The 22,005-nt window shown below is 33.5% G+C and overlaps 1 protein-coding gene and 1 long non-coding RNA gene across 3 annotated transcripts in view; one reads left to right on the forward strand and one right to left on the reverse strand.

Annotated features, from left to right (window-relative positions):
- Positions 1 to 113: 113 nt before the first annotated feature.
- LOC149487072 (uncharacterized) lies at positions 114 to 4,081 on the reverse strand. 2 transcript variants are annotated; one of them, XM_089697293.1, is made up of 3 exons: positions 2,404 to 4,081; positions 1,134 to 1,259; positions 114 to 690 (listed from the first exon to the last, which is right to left on the reverse strand). In XM_089697293.1, exons 1-3 carry the CDS (start codon positions 3,460 to 3,462, stop codon positions 613 to 615), a joined length of 1,263 nt encoding a protein of 420 aa, XP_089553419.1. In that variant the 5' UTR covers positions 3,463 to 4,081; the 3' UTR covers positions 114 to 612. The 2 variants fall into 2 exon arrangements, with proteins under 2 accessions (XP_089553419.1, XP_089553420.1); XM_089697294.1 differs by having other exon boundaries at positions 114 to 687; positions 2,404 to 4,077.
- LOC149487073 (uncharacterized) overlaps positions 1,267 to 22,005 on the forward strand; it is a 43,642-nt gene continuing 22,903 nt past the window's right edge. The window contains exon 1 of the long non-coding RNA XR_016315872.1: positions 1,267 to 1,555. This is a non-coding gene — a long non-coding RNA (uncharacterized LOC149487073). The remainder of the gene's footprint in view (positions 1,556 to 22,005) is intronic.

The following is a 22,005-nucleotide window of genomic DNA, read 5'->3' on the forward strand; positions in this document are numbered from 1 at the left end:
GAACGAAGACTCATTGAGAATGTTAGTGACTAAAAGCTCATGAACGCTATAATAGTTCTAATATAAGTATTGGTTAGTTTGAGAGAGGAGATTGAAAATAATGGAAGTACATATTCATGTTTAGTCGTGTTACTTTTTGGGAAATTTTAAATGATTATAAATGCCAGTTATAATAGTTAATTTGGCATTAATATTTCAGTCTAAATAAATTTATGAGCACAATTTCTTTTCTTTGAAAATATCTGTTGATTTGAAATACAAACAATAGGCACTAGAAGGTAATATACGGTTCGGTAAGACGTAGCTCAGTTGTCAGTACCCTTAATATAGCCGCAAAATTATTACAAGGTGTTTCACGTCTTATGCACAATTGAGGAAAGGTCGCACATTTGCATACTCGAAACGTAATCATGTAATTATTGACAATATTAATTAACAGTTACATGGATATGAGTAGGTAATAATTTTCTAATACTAGTTTTCATGATTGATTTTTACATATTTGGAATAAATACTGTGTTATTTTATATAATTTTAAGCTTGGGATTATCTTTTAGAGTTCCTTAATATGTGCATAGGACTTAAATAAAATAAAAAGCAATTCCAGCCGGCTCACTCCTCCGTCTCTTCAGGATTTTCAGCTTGCAATAAATTAGTGTTGTCATCTGTCTGTAATTCGGCGGTTAACTTCTGAAACAAATGTAGCGAGTTAATTATTGTGTCATTAGTACGCTCGATGTTTGGGTCCTTTTCTTTATCCAGCTCGACTGATAAGGTTGGCCGTATACGCATAGATTACGGTCTGGAATAACATTAGTATTGGTATTTACAGATTCTTGAATTTAAATGTCAGATAGAGACTAACCTTCACGATTTTTACTTAATTCATATTTTTATTAAATAATTAATGAGTGTGTTGTTTTTAGAGCACAGTTATTATTGACACACTTAACTATTGCCCAAAAATATGTATAAACATTCATGAGTTTAAGGACATCATAACATTAAAATTATACATATTTAACATTCGGCGTGGTTCAAATGTTACGTTGACACCAATTTAACGTCCGATCACAAATTAAAATTTTGTGTAACAATATTGACCTTAATGCAAATTATACAAAAGCACATACCCCAAGCTGAGCCGAAGAATGACTGCTTCTTTTTCGTAACTTTATTGCTAGAGCAAGTAGTAAAACGAAGGTCATAGATGACAAAGCGGCAGTCAGCAGCGGTAGTAATAAACTGTCCCCAGGTCCCTGCAGAATGAAAAATAATGAAAACACTGTAAAAGGAATTAGATAAAAGCATTTTTATAAGTTTTATGTTGATCGAACGTGTCAATTCTTGGTTCGGAACAATATCTCAGTCCGATCCGTATTTGTTCCGATTTAATTGGGAATATCATCGATGTTTTTTATAGTTTACTAATTTTAACTAATTTTATGAATGTAACGACTATGCGGTCAGTAGAAACGTTGACGTTCTAAAACCTAAGCATAGAACCTAAGTGACGCAGACGTGCGCGGCGCGGGCAACTGTTTCTTTTTTCAAAGTATGTACTACTAACCTTTTAAATTTTGATTGTAATTTAGTGTGAGATATAATACGAGCCAAGTACCTATAATTTAAACACAAGTTTGTTTGACGATTATACTAGAAACACGCACAATATTATATAATACATATTAAATTTAGCCCTAAAAATGTAGAGCAAATATTTTTTTTTTCAGTATTGTACGTTATCTAGGATGTTTATAGAAAAGAGTAGGTAGGTAACTAGCTAGGTTTAATTAATTATGCTAGTCGATATGTAATAATTTAATCTATTATGATATTATCTATAATATTATCATTCGAAGAGATTTTTAGAGCATTTTGGTAGTAAGCCGTTTAATATCTTTAAATCTAATATCCATGTTATAATTAAGTATTTTTTTTATCTTCATGTATCGCCTCCACTTGCATTAAGTAAGCTTTCATTCTACTTAAAAGGAGTAATTTATTCGACATTCATCACATTTATCGACGGAGTCGTAGCCTCATACATGTAGTTAAAAATATTCCATTGAATTAATCATAAGTCACGACAGCTTTGCACTTAACGCTAGGAAAGTGACTCGGACACTTATCTTTTTGCAATTGAAGCGTTTCTACAACATGCCCACACTGTAAATGTTCACATACAACAAAGCTATAATTAAAACAGATGATGTATTGCCGTTGGTGTTGTTACTTAAAACAACTGCGTAATATTAAATAACAGCTTAGAATTATAATTTTTACGTTTTTATATTACGTATTTATTACTAGGGATTACGTTTCACTAATCATGCAATATGAGCTCACGCAAATATAAATTTTACGTTATATAAACGTATTACACGAACGTTCGACACTTACATTGACTGGCCATTGGAAGTAAGTTGAAGAATCGACGAAAGGCCACCTCGCTCCGTACCATCCGTTATCAGTTGCCTTCGACACCGTTACTTCGTCGGAATCCGAACTTGGCACAGCAGAATCTGGCTTTAATGGTGGTAGTGAAAATACCTCGTCCACCTCTAATGATTCTTTAAATTCATCGTCGTCGTCTACGGATAGTAACGTATCTTTCAAGTCTTTAAATTTAGATCGTTCACTTGTGCTGGTTATATCACTTGTGGTTGATGTCTGTATTGGTGTAGCTTTGGTCGTAATCAATACGTCATCGAATACTTTTGCACGGTCTGTATTTATTTTTTCCGTAGGATTAAATGCACGAGAATAGTAGTTGAAAACGTTGCGTATCGTTATGGGTTCTGATGTGACTGTGGGTCTTATAATTATGTCTTTATCCCATGGTCTCATAGACATGTAATGATCCAAAAGGCGCACACTGCCAGAAGGTGTGCCGATTAATGGGATTCGTTCTATATCCTCTGTCGGTAGTTGCGGGAGTGCGGTCGACGAAGCAGACGACTTCCAAGATCTTAAAGCAGGCATTGTCCAAGGCGGTGTCGTTACCTTTTCACTTGTTACGGTGCTAGGAAGTTGGGTAGTCGTTGTTGTCGATGTAGTTGTAGTGGGAATTATTGTAGTACTAATATCTTCTTTAGGTTTAACAGTGATTATTTCTGGTGACATTTTTAGTTCCTTTTTTCGAGATCGAATAATCTCTCTGCCTCCCGGTGAAAGAGGCGCAGTGGTGGTGTCATGGTGATCGAACTGCAATCTTCGAGCGAACAACGCACCATTCATAACATAAAGAGGAACGGAAGCGAGAGCCAGAGCGATGATTGTTCCTAAAATCACCATTAAAACATATTTTAAAGTCGATCTCCTCCTAGAGCGACGCACATGAATTGAGGGGCTGTAATCACGACCTTTTCCCTTAAGTCCACTGTTGTTTAAAACTTCTTCGGTTTGCGGAAGAATGGTATATTGAAGACTATTTTCGCCATGACGCACCGTTTTGTACATGTTGAAATATGGAGAACACTACTCAGTTTATTAAGTATCACTTGGTATCAAATCACATGCTCGTTCTCACTAGTGTTTTGTTGTACTTCGTTATAAAAAAATGAAAATATCGCGTAACATTAATCTCTCGATGACTTGGTGCGAGCGGTCGAGGGTTCTCCTGCTTTGTGAACTGCTAATGGTTTCTTGTCTGGTGAAACGATGACACGCATGCGTGACAACATTGAGCGGCTGCGCGGTCCCCTTCTGTCTTCCTGGTTGGGGCTTTGAGGTTATGACCAAGATGCCGGCTTCTATAAAATTCGCATCTTTTTCTAATAGACAAATAAAAAACACTACTTTAGTGTATGATATCGATATTAACAAAACTGTTTTATGATGATTATTATTAGAATTGAGAATATGGTACTTACATAAAGCTTACATAGAACAAAATTAAATAACAACCTGTATAATGTAAATAGGATTACAAAGTCACCACCTTATCATGTTTTAAATATGCGTGTTTCCTTGACAAACAATCATTACTATAAATTGCTTTCAATTATAAAGTTGCGTAACAAAATATTTTATTAATAAAATCTATTAAGATGAGAGATGAGATCTTATGTTAATTTTATGCAAATTGCAATGCTATTATTTCCATTAGAAGTATCGTTAACTTAGATGGGAAGTTTTCGATTTGGTTTCTGTTTTGGCCACAAATAAGACATTGCTCACAAAAAAATGAAGATACCCAGGATAATAAGTTTCAGCTTGATTTAAGTAAATAGTGATTGAGAAAACTGATTCATTTGTCTCGTAAAGGTTTCTCACCAAGCTAGCGTGAGTCACATTTCTCGCAATTCTATAGCTCGGCATTTTTTGCGAAGCCTGATTAATTTGAAGAGAGCATACCCTTTATCTTCCCTGAGGCCTTGCACGTATAAAATAATATGAGCAGTTGAATCACACGTTATTTGTTCGCTTTTTATTGCAATGCTCATGCGATTATCTTGTTATTTTCCTTTGTATTTCTACTTACGTGTCGTATACTTTATGATTAAGTTACTAAATGTAGGATAGTTCTATCTCATATAAATATTTAATAAGTAAACAAGATACCTTCTTTAATATCAATGGACGGCAATAACAAGGTTCAAAGTTTACCTAGACATAAAACTTTTTCACTTGCGTTTATTGAACTTGTCTCTGAACTCGTTAGGCGGTGTCGCCATTTCGAGCCACTTTATTGCGATGTTCAGAATTTAATAAAGATAGGAAAGTTGGATGGTTTGGATGGTACCTATAGATGACACGTTTGAAATTGCGTTATTAACATAAACGTCCTATAAGTTACTAATATTACGATTTAAGACGTTGATTCAATTTTATAATAGATAGTTATAGTAATACGACTTCTCATAAAACCTAATAGGAAATATACCAACGTAATAAAAACATTTCCACTAGCACAGAAAAATACTATTTTTTAATATTTTATTATAGATTAATACATAATATGCTTTGTAAAATTAATAAAAATAATGACGTTGCAGTACCTACCTACGGTATTTTAAATAAATATTTAACTCTTGCGAATAAAAAAAAGATTACCTACCATTTTAAGTTGGAACCAATAGATATCGTGTCATGCTAAGAGCGTATACATTTTAATGTATGCGCACTTTAATCTTTAACACGCCCATACCTCTACAAGTAATTTACAACCGTCGAACAATGTGTTTTCTCACGGAAAACAAACCCAATTGTGTACTGGTTCATACCCTCTTAGTTGATTAAATTGCATAACTCGCGAAACGTTAAAAGGAGACGGGGCTCCGCCGCGGCCGTAGGCAATTCTAATCATTGTTAGATAAAAAAAATCTACAAGCAGCATATTAACGAGTTTTTGCGTCCGGTCAAACGAACACACTATACGAATACTAATTTACTTGACCTTGAACGGAATCACGTTTCCTTTCGAAATGGGTTCGTGAATGCGATATTTTTAGTATAAAAGTAAAAAGAAGACGTCGAAACAAATAAAAGGGTTGGACGGACGAATCGTCCCACTTTTTGTAGCCTTGTAGAGCCATCTTTCCTACTTTTGTGTTGTGGGTTAGATAAAGGTATGTTTGTTCCGCGTCCTGAGATACCACAAGCTTTTCTTATTATTTGCATATTACCCGAAACTTGTATGAAATGCAGATTAAAAGTTTATACTCGTTCATGTTTTGGTACGTGCTTTTACGCTCCGGAGTAAACGTGAGCCCGTCCTATTGTGGATAACAGGCTTAGGACCATAATTCGTGGTCCCGATTGACGTGGTTGTTTACCTGACCACGACGGCATGAGTAAAATGGGTAGAGCTTTATCATTTTATCAATTTAACTTAGAAAACCCAGAGCTTTAGCAACATAACAAATATTATGAAGCCGTGTCCACTAATAGCAAAATAATGCTGAAAATTTGGTTTCATTTAAAGATAAAAGAGGTCTTATATTTTTATACGAACTTAAAAAATGGAAAAATACACTTTACTACAGTTGTAATTACCCTAATTCACACCACATAAGCTAAAATTTCCGCGAGTGTCGATGAAAAAGGCCTCATCTGATCATACAAAGGGAGAATGATACGTAGCGTGCAGTAGGGCTTCCTTTTAGTACAATGACATCGTCAGAGAAGCTATTTTAGTTGTCTGGAACATAGCCAGCACTGCGGGCCACCGCGTAAAATAAACGCACATGACAACGCAAACTGCGCCCTATGTTCGACTAATTTCCATGTGGGATATAAAAAACTAAATTTCAAGGTGAGACGTGTTCAAGAAAAGCCATAAGATACAAAAGCAACAGGTATAACAAATGTATCATAAGCATTCGTAAATCATTAAACGTATTTATAGTGATAACTTTTGCATATCTTATCCTCCTTAAAGTACAAACAATACTTGGCAAATTTAACTATTTCCGCATTAAAATAAAAAAACAAATTTACAACACTATTTGTATGAACTCATCCATTTTTTATTTAATTTGCAGCCCACACGCACAGCTCTTAATGAAGATCGATACAATGTACATTAATTTAAACGATTATTGTCTATTTCAAAGAGCAATTACGCTCACAAAAAATCCAATGTCCATAAAAATAAAATTTTATAATATTACAGCCTCCGCGTAGTTAATAGACATGAATCGTTTTTATCACAAGGCGAATTCATTTTTTCTTTAAGTCTATTAGGGTAGAAAGCACGTTTCTTATTAAAAATATTCTATTTACAAGCAAAATAACATTGCCAATAACAAATAGATTTGAGTGTTTTGTCTTTTATAATATTTTTTTTATATTTGTCTTCCATATTACGAACTAAATAAATAAAATCTTTTTTTATAATCTACATTGTACAATGTACATACATGTCCACATATAACCACAGTTCTAACATTTTTATAAGATGTTGTTGTTGATGCGGAAGCGACTGCAACATTGTATGTAATTGAGAGTCACAGTAGAGTCTCGTGCTTTAAGATCTAGTTAAAGTGTCAGTAATTAGCTAAACTATTTTCAACGCAAACTGCTAATGGAAATAGTTTACGTAATTCATTCGAAAGGGCCAAAGCTAATTTCACGAGGGAGGGCCGTGTCTGTAATCATTCGGTCAAGTACCTATTAAACAAAATCAAAAAAAAAGAAACAATCATTAGAACTCGGAGATAAAACAATTTAAACTAAATTCAAATTAACTACATTTGCTGTATGTTAAAGTAATGTTATTGTGAAAATATTAACAAGTCATTCATTATATTATACAGGACAGATGAATAAAAAATAATAATATACTTAAAGGCTTGTTTCCTGAAGGCCTTACATTTCAAATCAATCCGTGATCCGCAATGATTTAATTTGGTCAACACTCAACACGTGACTTAAGTACACATATATTTTTTGCTAATTTGCCAATAAAAAAAGCCATTATTTCATGTTTCACTAATTTTAAACAACCTCAGCAACCTTGAGGGTTCACAGCATATCCTGAGTTTAACGAGTTCGCCTAAACAAACATCTCGCACATCTGTTTGGACACTAATGTTAGCAAACCATTGCCCGAAAGGTTACTTCGTCTCTTGTTTATATGAAAAAAATGTCTGCTTCCAATATGTTTCTAGAACTTTCCTAGCGGGAAGAAATACTTATTAAATAGTTTGTCTTACACGTCTGGCAAGGTTTATGCGACTGAGGGTTCAACTTTTACTATTGATATATTTTTTGGCCGCGTCCATAATCCCGACAGTAATAAGGCATTAATTGTATGTCTGTAAATGTATATAATAAAATAATATCGTATAGGAGCTACCAACGTTGACAAGAGAGCATTTTAGTATAGTTGGTTCTTTGATATACTGTTCCTCTTGCTATTTCGGTTAGAGTCCGGGCTGTCTGGCTGGTCGCAGTGGTTGCGTTTTTTAGTGCGCATCTCATCTGCACAGGATAATTTCCCTAATTTGAAGTCATTTTTTAACGCGTAATTTTTAATATTTTACCTTTAGATAGATCCATCAGACATAATTTTTTTATTGCAAGACGTTTTTTTCGTTGTTAAATAGGTGCCAGACGCAATTTTTTATTTCGTTTTTATAAAAAATTCAAATTATTTTAGAATGTCTGTAAATTTCATATTATGTTCTTCAAACATAATATAATCTAAAATTAATTAGCCAGACGCTAATTCGATTGTTAAGTATTAAATAATGTGTATAAATAAAAAAAAGTAATGAAGCATGCAGCTCATCAGCTAGTGTATTTTAACTATGCGACAGGAAATAATTGCAAGAATACAATATTATTTACACTTGTTCTTATAAATAAAAGCTAAAATGAAAAAAAAAACATAAAAGTGAAAAATAAATTAAAGTTACCATACATTGAAAAGAATGGAATAAAAACTATATCAATGAAGGTTAAACAATTACATTGTTAAATTTAAAAAGCCATCTTCATAATCATCATCATCATCATCATCTTTCCTCACACTGTCAGAATTATTTATGTTATCGTCTAAGGAATTGTTATTGTTTTCCAATATTCCATCATCTGTAAACAACTAGAAAGTTTGTTTCAATATTGATGTACACACGTACACACACACAACACACACACACCACACCACACACGACACACACACGTGAACACACACACACACGCATGTTTAAGTTTGTATTGAATTTAACTAAAGTAGTTAGCATGAATTTATATAGGTAGGTATACTAGCGGTCCGCCCCGGCTTCGCCCGTGGTACCTACATGTTTAAACTATCCTATCTCTCAAGTTGAATCGAACTGCACATGGTGTGCGAATTTTATTATAATCGGTTAAGTGGTTTAGGAGTCCATTGAGGACAAACATTATGACACGAGATTTATGTATATATATTAAGAATTATATGTATAAGATTAATGAATTAATATTGTTATCATCATCACTACATAGTATAAAAAAAAGTCGCTTTCTCTGTCCCTATGTCTCTTTAAATCTTTGAAACTACGCAACGGATTTTGATGTGGTTTTTTTTAAATAGATAGAGTGATTCAATTGGGAGGTTTATATGTATAATAACATCCATTAAATAGTGGAGAAGTACCTACTGTTATTTTTGAGGTTTCTAATGTGATTACGTAAATAATTACAATTTTTCCACTTACAGTGCAAACGGAGGCACCCTACGAGTTTTATCAAAATAATGTACTAACTACATTGAAAAGGTCTACAGAAAAGTCCGTGATGGTATATGTCTATCTCTTATGGATAACCCACAATAACTTTTTTTATCATTTACTTTTTACGACAAATAATGGCTAATTTTCGAAGCGATTTTAACCAATACAGCATTAATCCTTAACCAATTAAAGACCTTGAATACATTGTTCATTTAATATAGATCTATATGGCCTTTTACACATGGATTTAAGTGAATATTTTCGAAGATATTACAGATTTAAAAATTGCGGGACGTAGCGTTTGCGGCGGTACCAGCCGGCCGCCCGGCTATATCTACACTAATATTATAAAGAGGAAAGCTTTGTTTGTTTGATTGTAATGAATAGGCTCATAAACTACTGGACCGATTTTAAAAATTCTTTCACCATTCGAAAGCTACATTATCCACGAGTAACATAGGCTAGGTTTTATCCCGGAAATCCCACGGGAACGGGAACTATGCGGGTTTTTCTTTGAAAACGCGGGCGAAGCCGCAGGCGGAAAGCTAGTATTTTATACCCGTGCGAAGCCGGAGCGGGCCGCTATGTTTTTATATTCAACGTTCACAGTTTTTCTGTAGTGTATTTAGCGATTATTGCACCCGTGCGAAGCCAGGGCCGGGCGGGTCGCTAGTTAATATTAGAAAATTTAACTTGTATTGGCAACACTGTATTTTGTTTGTGGTTCTTTTTCTTCTTGTACGCGGTGTGTAATGTGTGGTATTAGGCAATGTGCTATTGGAAACAATATACATAAGTTTATGTAATCGCTGTTTTCATTTAAACCCATAACTTAATAGATAAGTAATAAAAAAATTGTTTTGTATAGAAGATTGTTGATGTACCCTAATAGTTTATTTTTTAGCCTAAGGAATAAAATGTACCAATGGAAGGTACTTGTTCCCACAACACAGGGAATCCTAGAGTAGGAACAATTCAATTTCTATGCATCTTAGGTATATTTTCGAAAAAAAGAAGTTATTTTTTATTGTTATTTAATTTTCGCGGCCGACCCTTTCTATCTCTCTTGCACTTTAAACTATCTCTCCATATACACAATCATCAAATTGTTATACTTACCTACTTTCACTACGTTTTTATTTGTACATATTTAATACTTAACAATCGAATTAGCGTCTGGCTAATTAATTTTAGATTATATTATGTTTGAAGAACATAATATGAAATTTACAGACATTCTAAAATAATTTGAATTTTTTATAAAAACGAAATTAAAAATTGCGTCTGGCACCTATTTAACAACGAAAAAAACGTCTTGCAATAAAAAAATTATGATTGATGGATCTATCTAAAGGCAAAAGTTTAAAAATTACGCGTTAAAAAATGACTTTAAATTAAGGATAATTTCCTGTGCAGATAAGATGCGCACTACTGAACGCAACCACTCCGGCCAGCCAGACTGCGCGGACTCTAACCGAAATAGCTAGAGGAACAATATATCAAAAAACCAGCTATACTAAAATGACTTCTTTTTCAACGTTAATAGCTCCCGTACCAATATAATTTATAATTTGAAAAATTGCAGACATTCAAATTTATGTTGATATGTACCTACTAGGAAACTTATTCTAAGATTAAATTATGTTTTGCTATTTAAAAGCAACCTTTTAAAAGTAGAGAATACCTGCTGCGTTGTGAACACAAAACGTTTTTGTGTGGTTTTTTGTATGCATTTCTTAACAGTCCCTTGGGGTTAGATAAGTACTCGCTTATCTTATCCGAAGCCTTAGCTTCAGATAATTAAGTTTTTAAAATTACAAGCACTTGCTTTGTTGATATAGGCTAGAGATGTGAATTTACATAAATGTGTGAAGTTGTTAAATTTGTTCCTGGAGTGATCTTATCCTACGGAGTATAATTGTAGTTAAATTATTTTAATCTCATAGAAAAATAAATAGAATAGATATGTGTGTATTCTGGTGATATGAACAATGAATAGAGCAATAATTGAGTTTACATGGCAACATAACAATCTTATCAATATAGTATTATTCATTATCTTACTACAAGCACAGATTAAGTTCTATAAGTACGTTAATAAGTAATATCCAATGTTAATTATTTTTAATTTCCACGCTTATTCTGCGAGATCGCTCACTTCCGCGAAGCAATTAAAAGTGTCCCATTGATCGAATGAGAAATGGCATCACGGATTGACGTCCATTGACTCCGACGGGCGCAATGATTAGGCCTATTGTTTCTTCGCCGTTACCAACACTAAGTTGTGTATAATTGGCGTGTGATCAATGTGTCGAGTGCATCGGCCGCTCCTGACCCTGGCTGGCCCAATGCCACACAGCACGGGCACCACGCCAACAGTCAAAACCTTCCGCATCGCAGATTATCATTTCACAACTGTTTGCTCATATTTGAATAGTCCTCTGCGGATTTAATGGCAGTTTGGATCAACTTCCTAAATTCTTAGTGACGTTGATGAACATCTTAGCTTTGTTTCCTATAAATATTTCGGTCGCCAAGGCTTTGTTGGGTTGTACAATACGCCATCATATTATAATTGTGTTGATTTAGTTCGGTTGTTATATTTATATAAATTGCAAAACATTCATCAAATTCATAAGAATTAATGATTAACGAATATAATTACACAATTATTAGAGTACGGATATTTTTACGTTCATAAGGAAAACCATACCTACCGGTTACAATAATAATATTCAAATTACCGTAACAATATGGACTCTATTACGATACAATATGGACGACTAGTGTATGGTAAATAAAAACTGGGTTTAATTGGAAATAATAATTACTCGATCACATCAAGGGAATCAGCAATCAGTTCGAGTTGTTTCCAATACATTAGGCTGGCGTTGTAATGGATAATTAATTGATCATTATTGGCAGATTGTTTGCATTGGCGTAGGTTGAGGACGTTGAACTAGATATGTTTACACGCGCGGTGTGATTACGAAGCAGAATTTTATGATTTTATTTTAGTACCAGTGACGTGGGATTTATGAGCATTCAAGGAATTGAATGTACGCGATATAATATTAGAAAATATATAGGAGTTTAATTAGTGATACACTTAAAATTTTACATCTAAAATTATAATTATAATATTTATAATATTACATTACATTGACATAATATGCCGGAGACTCGAATCTATAAGATTTTCCCCCACCATGTAAAGTGTTCAACACTGCGAAAGAAATTTCACTTCAAAACTACTTGTTTAAAATAAAATGAAAATCTAGTTTTGTTTCGAAACTTCAACGGCATTGAGTTTAACGTTTAGGGCGGTTATTACACCGATTTGCTATTTTTGTCACATACGTCAAGTCGTACCTCAGCAGACGTGTGAAAGTGAAGTAATAAAATCGAACGTTTTGGACAAAGGCCAGGCGATCACTCAAAACGCTTCTACCACCTTGTAAATACTATTGCTGTCACAACTCACAACAGTCATCTATGTATTTTACAAGAAAATTATGACAAATTTTGGCATTGTTATGACATTTTTCTCTGAATTTTCAACTGTTTGACAAATATTAATGACCAGTACGTAATAAATTTTACTCGAATTGTATAAATATATGAATCTACGAGAGTGATGAATAATGTTTACTCCTAAATTTAATTTCAGCCTTAATATTTGGGTATGTAGAGCAGAATAATACGATAAGAATCACTTTTGTTTTTCTTTAAAGCTAACTTGCGTTAATTTTCAGTAATTTAACACGACACTCCATGTGTACCGTACTGTAAATATAACTTACCGCTAAAACATAATTCAATTATGCGATCCGGTCATTATGACTTATGAGGCCGGTGTAGATTAACTGAAGTTATTATTATTAAACGTCCCGTAATATGGTGTAAGATAAAGCTGCGCTCCATATGTGTTCCTGCGACGTTCCCACGGCTCTTCCTCCCTTCACCCCCGCGATACACCATGTGGTACCAGCCACTTTACGATGAGCCATTTCATGCGACTTCAGTGCTTAATTTTAGTTAGAACGTTAAAATTATGGAGGTCCACCTAAATTGGTGCATTTTTACCTCCCGGGTTTTCATATGCATGTTCACGCCTAGGGCTTCTGAAATGACGTTTCGCCGCTAATTGATAGGCACGTAATTGATTAGGGAAATATCAAAGGGGAAAGATGACTAACTTTCTTCATGGTTCGACATTAGATATAATTCTGTCGACATATGCTCTGGGTACGAACGTATTTGTAAGCAATCCATAATTTTGTGCATGACACGCCGTTGACAGATTACACTTTACACACACGCAGTGCAAGCGACGATAACGAGATGATAAAAGATTGTTTGTGTAAAGTGCGACGAACTTTGAAGAAAATTGAGTTAATGAGAGAGCAATTGAAGCGTGCATCCCTCCGGTGGCGAGCGTAGATTTGCAGATGGCACGATTGTACAAAAAATGCGAACCCTAACTACTGTAGTGTATGGCTTCGGCGAGATTTATGCACGCTACCTGCTAGCTTTTTCGTTGCTATTTTTTGTTCTCCTTTCAAATATTTTTTTTACTTTATATGACATTTTCTGATCTTGGGGTTTTCCCACTTTTTAGCCTATATTGATAAGGAAAGATAAATTTACTTAAGGGTCTAGTGGGAGTGACAACTGTCAATTTTAATAGGTTTGTAATTTAAAAAAATAAGATTTCTAAATACATCGATTTGTAATTAATAGATACTTCATCTAAAGATCGGTGATAAAATTTCTTGTTGCCGAAATGGTTCCTAGCTACGATAATGGGCTTGTTATTAACTAATGACTGTTCACATCAGCTATACTAATACTGCTTGTTTGTTTGAACGCGCCAATCTCAGGAACTACTGATCCGATTTGAAAAATTCTTTCGGTGTTAGATAGTCCATTTATCGAGAAAGGCTATAAGGCTATATATTATCACACTAAGACAAACAGGAGTGGAGTAATGCGGCTAAAACCGCGAGGCACAGCTACTTAAGTTTTGTCTATTCTAGGTAAGGTGATTTGCTGTCGTTGGACTTCATACGGTCATATACAAGTAGAATACAGACATTTTTAGGAAGAGAAAGGATTGGGGAAAATATAACTTCTGACTCGACTTCATTAGTAACGCAGAGCAATTAACAAATAATATACGTTATGCCATATCATGCAAGACAATCATTTCGTGCTATTAATCTGAGCTTATTTATTCACCTGATTACTACGAACTGGCTAAGGTTATTTACAACAATTTATAGTTTATTTCGATTTTCAAGAAATTCTTAACAAAATATACAAACTTCCATATAGATCATTCCGACACATGTATGTAATATTTTAAGTGTATGGTTTACATTCGAGGTCTGTGCGGTACACATGTGCGGTGAAGTGTGACACCTGACCTAACCCAATCCGACCGACTCGGCTTGCACTTGTGACTGCAGTGATGGGAACATTACTATCGTTGTTAGACGTCAATAGTTAGATAGTCGTATGTGGATAGTGGTATCATTTTATGTATACTCGAATAATTGTTTTGGGCGAAGACTTCTTCTGAATTAGTCTATTTACTACTACTAGGTATCGCTAAAAAGTATTAAAACAAAGTCGTTGTCGTTGTCTGTCCGTCTCTATAATATATTGGTAAATATTTTAAACTACGCAAAGGATTTTAATGTTTTTTTATAGATAGAGATTCTCGAGAAATATTTTAGTATATAATTTATTAGATTTGGATAAGCGAGTTCTGCCGTTAAATGTTATCTAAGTTAAATATTATCATCATTGTTTCCATTTTAAATTCACAACAAAATAAGGACTAAAAGCAAATCTATCGACTTTTGTTCAAAATGCACAACACTAGTTTGTTTTGTTTATAAGTGAGTAGGATGAAGTAGAGGGTCGTACAAAAACCTTATTTTTTATATGGTGACAAGAGAAAAATTTCGGTTAGCTTTATATGAACGTTTTTTAATGGGATTGAAGTTCTCGCCTTTTCAAAAGGGCTTATTCGTTTAGCTAAGTGGTTTTAGGTAAATAGCGAAGGTTCCATATTTACTCACATTTGCTTAGAATTTAAATACACGACATCTTTTTCATTTTAATTAAATTTAATATGGTATACTTATTACTTACATAAGTCTTCATTATTATCTGCCAAAATGCATGGTTTTCTAATTATCTTAAATGGCAACAATATTGCATAATTGCAGATTGAAGATTTTAAATAAAATTACTCATACGAGTCATACGGCTTAATTAAATGATAAAAAGTTTCTTAGAAATGTTTTATATTGAATAACTGAGGTGTGCGTTGGAATAATTTTATCAAGGTATTTATGTTTACATATATTTTTTTAAACTTATGTCTTTTTTAACGATTTTTGATACATTACCGGTAAATAATCTAGCTATACACAACAATTGCTGCAATAAATAAAATGTTTAAGCTATTGTGAAATGCGATCACGTATTTGCAAGCGGATCTCTTTGATTATATCAGTACGTGGTTTGGCTTTCTGTCTGAATAAAGCGAAACGTAAACCACCATAAAATGATTTGCCAAATCTGGGTGTTATATAATATAAAGAGATATTTTACTCTTTACATAGAATTTAAAATCAATTTAAATCTCTGTAGGAATATATTTTTCAGACGAGTTTTTAGTAAGATATTAGATGTACAATTAATACATATAAAATTAATAAGAAACTTTAATATACAATCAAAAGGTATGTACATAATATGTGGCATGCATGATTAGCATGTGTAAGATGTGTATAGCAAACATAATTACAATGCCTCGTCACCAACGGCATAGATCGATAAATGATTAAATGAAAATACGGGAATTAAGGGGCCCTGCTCCGAAATGTATGTTTCTAAATCATGGTTTTTGGATAGAAATCATCATATTTAAAATCCTAAAAAAATATATAGCACAGATAAACGTTTGATCTAGTGACTTTTTTGGATAAAAACACAATATTAAACATTTGACTCGATCAAAAAAAAATCAGAAGTAACATCGATTTTAAAAGCATAATCAGTTTTATGAGAATTAGGGGAACGCTATGTTTATGAAAATTTGACATTTCATTTACTAATCAGGTTTTACAGGGAAGTTTTTGGATAGATTTTTAATTTAGCCCTTATTTTTTTCTATATAAAATATAATACGTAAAATGCGACTCGCGCGCACCACGTCAGTGCAGCCAGAGTCCAGCCGGACGTTATCGAGGGAGGACCTGTGCTAGTTTTGCTCCCGACCACGTTGCAGTCGCCGTTCGCGTATTAGAACCGAGCGGCGAGTAAAACGGCGAGCATGTCACGGTATAAATAAATCAGTAGTTTGATTTTGTTAGTTATCCTAGGATTATTGTTGTAAATATAAATTAACTTCTTATTCTATACTATTAAACGAACAATATTTGCATATTAATATATTTGTTTGTAAATACAGTGTGGAAATTTTCGATGGGCCCTGGGTGAAAGTACTAGAAATACTGGAGATAGCAAATTTCCTTTATTTTTAAAAAGAAATAGAACTGCATTCAAAGATTTTCAAAAATTTAGAATACACTAACTTACTTATTACATACTTATATTCAATTATTATTTTGCCTTTTTTATTTGTTTTACTTTAAATTATTATTACCAATATTTTCAGAAGAAAATAAATTAATGTATCCAGAACGAGAGTTTCATTTTAAACTTTAAATGTATGTATAAAATAGACCAAAAAATTTTTACGAGAAATTAACAATAAATTATCTTTTATATTGTTTCTATCGATTTGAATAATAAAATAAAATTTGAAAAAGGAATGTTTCTTTTCAGAAAAATTTGCTATCCCTAGTATTTCAAGTACTTTCCATTCAGGGCACATCGAAAATTTCCACACTGTATATATACAAACAAATATACAGGGTGTCCCAAAAAGTAGTGATGAACGGAAGCTGGGAGGTAGAGGACCAAGAGGGCTATCCGAATCACCCCCATGTGTGTTATGCGATTTTTCGTATTTTCGGAGTTATTACATTTTTTTCAATTTTTCATCTATCGCCGAGTACGATGAGATTTTTATTTATGGTGACGTGAATTATTGCGCTAGATGCTTGTTTTTTTTTGTGTGCTAAGCTGAAAGATAGGCCAATTCAGTATGGTAACATTTACTATCGTTAGATCTTCGAATGGAATAAAAAAAAGAATTAAATGCCAAGAAAGATAAAATTACCCAGTATGTTCATAACTTCAAGGGCCCATAAAAAAATAAAATCACATAAAAAAGGTTTTCCATTTGGCTTTTAAAAACTTGCTCTATCGATCAGGTAGCCACCATAAAAATTTCATTTTATTATTCTGAAGGCTTCAATCGAAAAATTGAAATCTAAATGTGGTAAGTGCAAAATTTTTATTAACATGATGATCATTAAAACCAATAAATAGGTGTTTAATTACCAGAATTTTTTTAAATAGCCCCGCTGTTGCTCAGTGCAAGTGCGACATCACCGTAAAAAGTTGTCTTTTAATTGTCTGAATGCTTTTTTATCATTTTTAATGGTTTCTTCTGCTACTATGAATTTCCGGGTTATTTTGTCCAAATTGGGGCATTCTCTCAAGTAGCCGAGGTCTTTTTAGTATCCCCATTGAAAAAAAATCAATGGGGTTTATTCGAGGGACCGTGGAGGCCAGGCTTTAAAGCAGGCGTCACCGGCGCATGCGCAGGCTGCAACGACCAATCCATCTTTCAGGGTATTTTTGCCCTTTAGCCTGGCCTCCACGGTCTCCGGACATAAACCCTATTGAATTTTTTCCGTGGGGATACTACAAAGACGAGAGACTGCCACAATTTGGACGAAATAACCCGGAAATTCATAGTAGCAGAAGAAACCATTAAAAATGATAAAAGAGCATTCAGACATTAAAAAGACAACTTTTTACGGTGATGTCGCACTTGCATTGAGCAACAGCGGGGCTATTTAAAAAAAATTCATTTTTAAACACCTATTTATTGGTTTTAATAATCATCATGTTAATAAAAATTTTGCACTTACCACATTTAGATTTCAATTTTTCGATTGAAGCCTTCAGAATAATAAAATGAAATTTTTAGGGTAGCTACCTGATCGATAGAGCAAGTTTTTAAAAGCCAAATGGAAAACCTTTTTTATGTGATTTTATTTTTTTATGGGCCCTTGAAGTTATGAACATACTGGGTAATTTTATCTTTCATAGCATTTAATTCTTTTTTTTATTCCATTCGAAGATCTAACGATAGTAAATGTTACCATACTGAATTGGCCTATCTTTCAGCTTAGCACACAAAAAAAAACAAGCATCTAGCGCAATAATTCACGTCACCATAAATAAAAATCTCATCGTACTCGGCGATAGATGAAAAATTGAAAAAAAATGTAATAACTCCGAAAATACGAAAAATCGCATAACACACATGGGGGTGATTCGGATAGCCCTCTAAGTCCTCTACCTCCCAGCTTCAGTATATCACTACTTTTTGGGACACCCTGTATAAATATGCAAATATTGCTCGTTTAATGGTATAGGATAAGTAGTAAATTTATATATCAACAACATTCCTACGATAGCAAATAAAATCGAACTACTGATTTATTTATACTGTGGCATAATCACCCGCCTTCATAGGTCACCGGAGTTCATGCCGCGCCGGCTCCTGCGCAACGCGGGCGCGAGCCATCTCAGTGCCTAAAATGCCTAAACTTTCAGTACAAAGGGCTCTTAAATGATAGCTTTGCAGAAAAATAATACACGTATGTACCTACCTTAAAAATTTATTTGAACTATATATGTAATTTTAATAAGCTTCAGTAATATTCCATTCCAAACAATGAGTACCTATGTCACTTATGTAAGTTGTAAGTTAACATTTAGATTCTCTATTTTTATCTCATGTATGTTGTTTTACTTTGTCTTTTCGTAATGTGCGCGGAATGGCATTGTGATTTTATCGATACACGAACTCTAACATTAGTTTAAATCTCCGGTATATAACTAGCAATAGAAACACTAAAACAGCGAGTATTCCTTTGTTTTATTTCGTAGAAGCGTCAGAGGTCGAGACCGGCATTTAAAATGTGTACATTTTTTTTAAACAAATGAGAAGCGCGCACCGAAAACAAATGTTCGGTCCTTATTGTTTCCAATTCTCTGTAAGCTTATAATTACATTTCATTCATGTAGTGAGCCATTATTATTTATCTCAAATGTTTATATGTACAAAATGTGTTAAGTACAATGTAGAAACACGTGTATTTTATAATATTCTTGTGTACAACAGAACAAACATCAGCATATGTGGATATTGCCAGCCCAGACACGTCTCATAACAAACGACTAAGTATAGCTAGCTTTATGTGTATGTAAATGGAGTTGCATGACGTACGTTCTTCCAAGAGGTGTACAATGCACTTTTATAGTTCGACAGACGCGTCAAGCTTACCGCAAAAGTGATGAGACCCGTTGTCGATACACTCCATGTCTAAGTAAATAATAATATGTATAAGAAATAGAGATTCCTCGGCCAAAATAGAGAATACGTCTTTATGTTATAACTTTTAAAAGTTCTAATAGAGACAGAATGAAATATGATTAATTCAATGAATCATCCAAAGCACATTAATTGAAATGCCAATTATCACAGCAGATGTGCAGATTAAAGGTATAATTGTAGAAAAATGAAATCGTTATGCTTTTTGCTAATTTTAATATTATTAAAAATTAAATATGGAAACAAAGGACATAAATTATATTCAAATATAGAATGCAACTACGTGACGACCACGACATTAAAATATTTTAAGCTCATATCGGTTTTATATACTTTTTTACGTTTGCGAAAATAAAATAATTTATAGCATTGTTGTATATATTCTCCATACAAGTTTTATCCAAAGTATTTGTAAAACTAATAGATAAAATAGGAAAACAGCAAATTAAGCAGTTTATTTGTATTTCGTCTGCAGAGATTAAGACATTATTTATTTCAGCGTTTCTTGCTGCATCTTAAACAGATTGTGCATTAATTTTATAGAGGTAGAATTTAGTATTATCACATATCGATAGATAGTTACGTACATCCCTATCTCAAACCGCAAGTTATAAGGCTGGTCACGCACTTCCCTAAACGCGCCCCGATGTATTGTCTCAGCCGATACTTAGCTCTGTCTTTCAATTTTTAACAGCCTGTGTTAAACTTTATTCCATTTATTTTTCAATAGGTATTATTTTTGAATGAAGATTTATCAACCATATCATAACTAAATTAAGAATAAGTAGATATGTGTTTCTATCAAGCTAGTTCAGGAGGTAAGTTCGGTACCTAAAATAATAGAATTATAATCTTTTATTCTCTTTTTTTTATTGTGTATGCAAGCATAAACATATTTTTAAAACTATATTTTCCAAAGCTTCCCTTGGTTGTTACTTGTTACTAAAGTCACATAATATCATGACTTAAACTTCTACGGATCCCCAATGAAAATTTTCTTCCTAAGAATTGAAATCAACATATTAAAAATACTCCCATTTATAGAACACTATAAATATTTTAGAATGTTTAATTATGTATTTTGTAACAAAGTAACTAAAGAAAAATTGTTAAAATTTCCCAACAAAAATTGTACCTATATTTCCTTTGGAGTTTCTGGCATCGATTAATTTGTATAGATAATGTTTCCTGGAAATAATAATTGTTATGTGAAACCATAAAAATACAGTGTTTTTTAAATGGAATTCCGATACAAATCTTTTCCCCAAATAGTGGATTCTAAATCTGCAACGATAAAAATACACCAAGGTGCAAGTGCAACGTCATTTCAACTTTGTGATTCTAAAAAAATTATATGATAAAAAACGTATATAAACGTAACCTATGTCTAAAATATCAACCACACTTGTATCTGTGTTCACAGTCCTATTAAAAAGAAGGTTAAAAAGGATTTTTCATGAATTCTAAGTGAATTAAAAAAACGATGTATGACTATCTAGGAGATCTTTCAGTTTCACGGCGTTAACTTACATTGAGTTAACCAACCACCATTTATCTGTTCTAGTTATGAAGCATTAAGGACGCATATACAAATTGACGCGCATCAATTTTACGTTTTGAGTCTTACTACTACACGTGCACGGCTCACACACACAGCGAAATGCGAGAAACGACGAAATTATGACTAAACTGACACGACTTGATAATTGAACTTATTTTTATTGCCATGTATTTTTAAATTTACTTTAATTTGTTTGTAACGTTGAATGGTCACAAAAGTAGATACCATTTACCTAATTTCATTGGACAGTGATTGATTGGTAAACAAGTACTTGCCAAAGTGTACTTCGAAGACGGCTACTGGAACTAATAGATGATTAGAGCTACGTGTACCAAGTTTGGGCTCATTTTGTTAGTTATGTTGAGACCTTACCTCCGGACTTGATGGAGTGACCTGAAGGTGTACTTCGAAGACGGCTACTGGAACTAATAGACGAGTAGAGCTAGGTATGCCGAGTTTGGGCTCGTTTTGTTAGTTACGTTGAGACCTTACCTCCGGACTTGATGGAGTGACCTGAAGGTGTACTTCGAAGACGGCTACTGGAACTAATAGACGAGTAGAGCTAGGTATGCCGAGTTTGGGCTCGTTTTGTTAGTTACGTTGAGACCTTACCTCCGGACTTGATGGAGTGACCTGAAGGTGTCAAAGACGGCTACTGGAACTAATAGACGAGTAGAGCTAGGTATGCCGAGTTTAGGCTCATTTTGTTAGTTATGTTGAGACCT

This window comes from Colias philodice, chromosome 7, assembly GCF_061535455.1.
Source record: "Colias philodice isolate Cphi_HAF_F1 chromosome 7, ilColPhil1 Martin Lab GWU primary, whole genome shotgun sequence".
Classification (NCBI taxonomy): domain Eukaryota; kingdom Metazoa; phylum Arthropoda; class Insecta; order Lepidoptera; family Pieridae; genus Colias; species Colias philodice.

Coding starts and splice junctions, on each gene's coding strand:
- LOC149487072 (XM_089697293.1), bottom strand. CDS start 3,462: ATGTACAAAACGGTGCGTCATGGCGAAAATAGTCTTCAATATACCATT. Junction 1,260..2,403: donor ACTTCCAATGGCCAGTCAAT/GTAAGTGTCGAA, acceptor TTCATTCTGCAG/GGACCTGGGGACAGTTTATT. Junction 691..1,133: donor ATTCTTCGGCTCAGCTTGGG/GTATGTGCTTTT, acceptor CATTTGTTTCAG/AAGTTAACCGCCGAATTACA.